A 4,891-nucleotide genomic window follows, 5' to 3' on the forward strand; every position below is an offset into this window, starting at 1 on the left:
TTACGTGTTTTCTTCGTTTTTTATTTATTTTTCGTTTTATTCTCGGTCTTCTGCGCCATCCTGAACCTTTATCGATTTACCGGCCAGGCTTCGCTTTATGAAGTGCGTCTGTTTCCCGATTTTAATAAAATTATCTCTCGTAAAAGAAATTATGAAATTTGCGCAATTCGTAAACCGATGGACTGCGCAGCAAATTCGGTAGATATCACACTTTGAAGGCATCAAGAATTAGTTTACAATTACGGCAATTGTAAATAGAATATATTCGGAGGGAAAAAGATTATACTTCCGGATCGATTTTAACAGGATTAGATTCTCAGCACGGGACTGAATTGCATTGTTTTAGGAATCTCAGAAAATTACTATCAATAACTGTACTTTGCATGTTTCACTCTAGAAAAATTTTGACATCTGCACTAAATTGGTATTTTCGAACTGACTGGGTATTTGTGATATGACCTGAGTGTTCTTCCTTGCAAATTTAAATAAATTAAAGCGCACGATTGCGCCGGCAAATTTTTGCAAATCTCAGTGTAAAAGTAGTAAACATATTACGGATAAAAGGTAGTTACGTAGCACTTCTTTCTAATAGAACCATTACCGCGGCATCCGTGAAACATTAGAGGTGGTCCTGGTAATATATTTGTAAATTAAAAGCTTTTCGGTTCGCCACGGCCTCTGTTATCCACTACTTAACCCACCTCAATGTGGAAAACAAGGCGGTGAATTATTTCGACATCATTAGTTTATGCGGCACATACCCTAAAGGTAGCTTTGCGAGGTGTGATTTTACAGCGTGTTGTTTGAAACTTGGGCGTATTGTTTCCCAGATATTGTGTGTGGTGTAGGTTGTCGTAAACAATAGGTAGGTAACTATTTCACTCAAGCGTATCTTCATAGGTTGGGATATAAGCTAGACTAGATTATAAAAAAATATGTGCTATTAACAAATTAATAAAATACAATAGCATTCATCATGTTTTCATTTTTTTAAAATATAAATGGTATATATTATAGATAAATATTGAATAAGGTTCCTTGGCCAAATATCTGCCAAATAAGGCATTTTTTGTTTTATTTGTGTTCTATCTTTTATATAGTACATTGCATTGCATACTAAAGACCACAAGACATCCGGACTACTGACCTACCATCGGATTTGCTTGATTGTGGAAGTCACTGGAACGTCAGCCAATTAGAGAAGTTCTTCATGCATGTGCACAAGATGCACAGGGTCGACTTGCATTTATGGTTAATTTTGGCATTTTGGCATTTAGGCTAATTGTTTAATAATAATATTTTCGTGCCCTGCCATATTTGCTGCCAGAGCTTGTTATAATTAATATGGTATATTTTCATATAATTGTAAATTTATGAAATACCAGACCAAAAATTCTGTTTTCAGTTGTCTTTTCACGACAGTGTCTTAAATAACATTGGGTTAAAAAGTCGCTCAATTGTTTGTTAGCAGTAACTCGAATTTGAGTAAAACTCACTCATTTCTGATGCAATAGTTTCACTCAGTTGTACTCATACTAATAGAGAGAAAATTTCACTCAATCCGGTGTGGACATAAGATTTATTTAACTAACAAATAATTAGGCTAAACAAAAATGTTATTCACAATTCGACGTGGACTTGTTTTAACGAAAAATTGTACTGATTTTGAGTAAAAATTGATTTTTTTTACATACAGTACACGCCTAAAGTATGGAATAAATTAAGTAAAATCGAAACAAATTTTTTTGGGGAAAATGGGGTTGTTATTTAAAAAAAATGTTGATGACGTCATTACTCGAAAACAAATAACGGTTGAAAATCGCCTTTTTGCTAAAATATGTATTTTTTAAATTAAAAATCGACCTGTTCGAGGATTTTTCCTAAAAAAAAATTTGTTTCGTTTTTACTGAATTTATTTTATACTTTAGGCGCTGCGCTGTGTATGATTTAGCTCCTTTCATATTTATATAACTTACTTTATTAGGAATTTATTTAAAATATGTCATTACAATTACGCAGCATCTATTTCTAATTCTATGTGTTTCCCTTTAAAGACAATTTTATTCATAGTACTCCTAATGGTATTCTCAGCAACTGATATATAGTATAATGAAACTAAAATTACTTTAATACCGGTAAAAAACTTAATAAACGTTATTATCTTGCACTAAATGAATTCCTGAGCACTAGGACGCCAATATATCAGATTTACGATTGTAAATATAGACTAAAAAAGAACTGGCCACTGCGGGGAACATAAACGTCTATTATTCCTTGATTTACTGTCATATATCGTATAATTTACGTGGCTGGAGTGTACAGATTTACAAGTCGATATACACTAGAGACCTACCTACTTTAAAACTAGTTTTTAAAATTATATTTCCAATTTCCTTTATATTTCGCACATATTATGGTATTGGCGTTATCGAAATCCGTAAAATTGCTGCGACTTTTCGAAGTTTTCCTTTGTCTAGCAAACATTTTTTTATACCTAACGCATTTACTTTTGCTGAAATATTGCAGTAACTGAATATAACGCTAATTGAAATCAAAACGTGTTGTTTTTGCGTAAATAATAAATGTCATTTCGTGACATATTTAAAATCTAAGATATGTATATCAAGCAACCGACGCCATTTCCCTGAGGTTCGTCCTTGGTTTTAAGCGAACCGTTGTAAATTTTTCAAATTGCTCCATAGATCACGTCGGTGTGGGCAGTGTGTCGTGAAAACATAAACTCGAATACGTCAAAGCTGAAAAATCACAATAGACGCGAATTGTGTAAATGTGAATCCAATAAAAAATGCTGCATGCGACATTTGCCAACCAATGGAACGGAGAAATAAAAAGTGACGATCAACTCCTGATAAAGTGCCCGTCCGCGATTGTGCGAGAGTTTATCGGCGAGAAAGGATGGGCCAGACCGATCGTATTGCTACAATGGGCCTGTGTACTGGTAGTTTTGCATTAAGTCGACTGCTGTTCTTCTACAAACTTGCATACTTTTAAATTCCGTGTAATTTCGTTATTTCCAGCAAAGTATTTTTATTGTTTAACAAATTTTATTCGCGTATGTTAATGCAAATGATGTCTGTAACGGGCTGATCAAAATTAGCTTCTTTTAAAATAGTTTTAATCGACAAAAAACATGCCGTTTTTATCCGGAATACGCCACTGTTGACGTTCATCTAAACAAGGTTTACTAAGAATTAAAAAAAAAACAAAACACTCGCAAACTGTCGCCACTTCACCAGAAGCAGATGCCAGTTGAGATGATGTATGTACATATGTCGGAGAATGGTGGAATTGTTTTCCACCGCGGCACTTAGGCCTTATTAGGCCTCTTGTACACCCTCCTTCATTACTCGAGTACTTTTCTTCAAGCCATCCTATTTACTACACGGGTGGCTTGGTGGCAAAGTCTCGTACAGTTTATGTATGATAGCATGGTCTTGAGTTGAACAGATTTTCTTTGCTCTGTTCTCATTACCATTTATCGGGGACCACACGCATGCGGAAAATGTTGAGCGACCCAGGTCTCTGGTAGGCTGCCACAGCCACGTCCCTGAGCCTGCCTTAGGTCACCCATCCAAATTCCAGCCTGCGTCCGTGATGCTTACCTCGACAGATCGAAATCCACCGGCCAAGACACCCGATTAGGCGGTCCCCATCAGTTGAGATGATTTTCTCTCCGTTTCTGTCTCACCAAACACACCACACCCCTTCTTACAGTGGACGTCTTTTAATATTCCTTTCGGTGTTTCACCCGCCTAAACACAAACCTTCTTTCTTTTGACGTGTTTGAAAACCAGCTACGGTTCATCTCCAGTGACATTCTTCTGAATCGGTGTTTGCTCGTTTCTCTGCTGCAATTCCGTGAAAATTCGGACCCAGTCGGCTTTGTTATTGTCGGAAGGTTCATCGAGGATCCTTCCAGGCAATTTCCACACCTTTCCAAGCTTCTTGGGACGAGGGACAGTCGTGGAATGGTTGGCATTGAAGTCTTCGACCAACATTTTGGTTTTCAAGCTTTCGTCCTCTTCCACGACTGCCAGAAGAGCTTGAACGTCGAAATTTGCCAGTCGTCCTCTTCCTAGTTCATCATTGAGGCTTGTGTCACCGGATTGGAAGCGATTAGGCCATGTATACGCTGTCTTACATTCAATTGTCCCTTCACCAAAAGGGTCATTGACATTGTGAAGCGACTGCGCCGCTGTCCAATCTTTCTCGAAGTGGTAAAACATAATATCACGAATGCAATGATAAAAAATGATATTAAACAATGAAATTATAACAAAACATCGATAATATAGAAATGTGAGTGCCCAAAAAAGTGTCGATAATAGGCACCAAACCGCATAGTTGCAGTTTTCTAACGAAAAACAAATGTGAACAGATATTTAAAAAATAGGTTGAGTTTCTGCTAGAAAAGATTCGATTAGAAACAGAAATATCCTTTACATGTGACCATCAGAAATTGCACAAAGGCCTGTGCAAATTGTCATTTGTTGCCAACAAATGAAGAGGAAAGTTGTTCTATTTCCTGCAAATATATCTTTGTTGTACGGCATGCATTTGTCTTTTTTGTCATGTTACCAACCCTTACAAGTACATGAATATAAATTATGATTTATTTTTTTGCAGAAAACAGCTCATGCACTACGCCTTTGAAGGCTAGTGTAGCAGCGGGCACAGTACATTCTCGGAATTAACCCTTTGAAATGGAATTACATTGCAGCGAAATAAATTAATATCATTTACGTTGTCACGCAACATGTATTTTAACTAAAACAATAGACAATTATTTATCTGGGCAAACAATTCACATACATCGCGTGCTGATCCCACATTACTTGACTGGCCGTTTGAACAAAGTGTGTTCACAAAT

General features: G+C 36.5%; 1 protein-coding gene across 1 annotated transcript; it reads right to left on the bottom strand.

Annotated features, from left to right (window-relative positions):
* Positions 1-3,815: 3,815 nt before the first annotated feature.
* Positions 3,816-4,247, bottom strand: LOC108917328 (histone-lysine N-methyltransferase SETMAR-like). Its single transcript, XM_018723877.1, has one exon. It carries the CDS (start codon positions 4,245-4,247, stop codon positions 3,816-3,818), a length of 432 nt encoding a protein of 143 aa, XP_018579393.1.
* Between the last annotated feature and the right edge of the window lie 644 nt (positions 4,248-4,891).

Source organism: Anoplophora glabripennis, unplaced genomic scaffold, assembly GCF_000390285.2.
Source record: "Anoplophora glabripennis isolate ALB-LARVAE unplaced genomic scaffold, Agla_2.0 scaffold4, whole genome shotgun sequence".
NCBI classification, from domain to species: Eukaryota; Metazoa; Arthropoda; class Insecta; order Coleoptera; family Cerambycidae; genus Anoplophora; species Anoplophora glabripennis.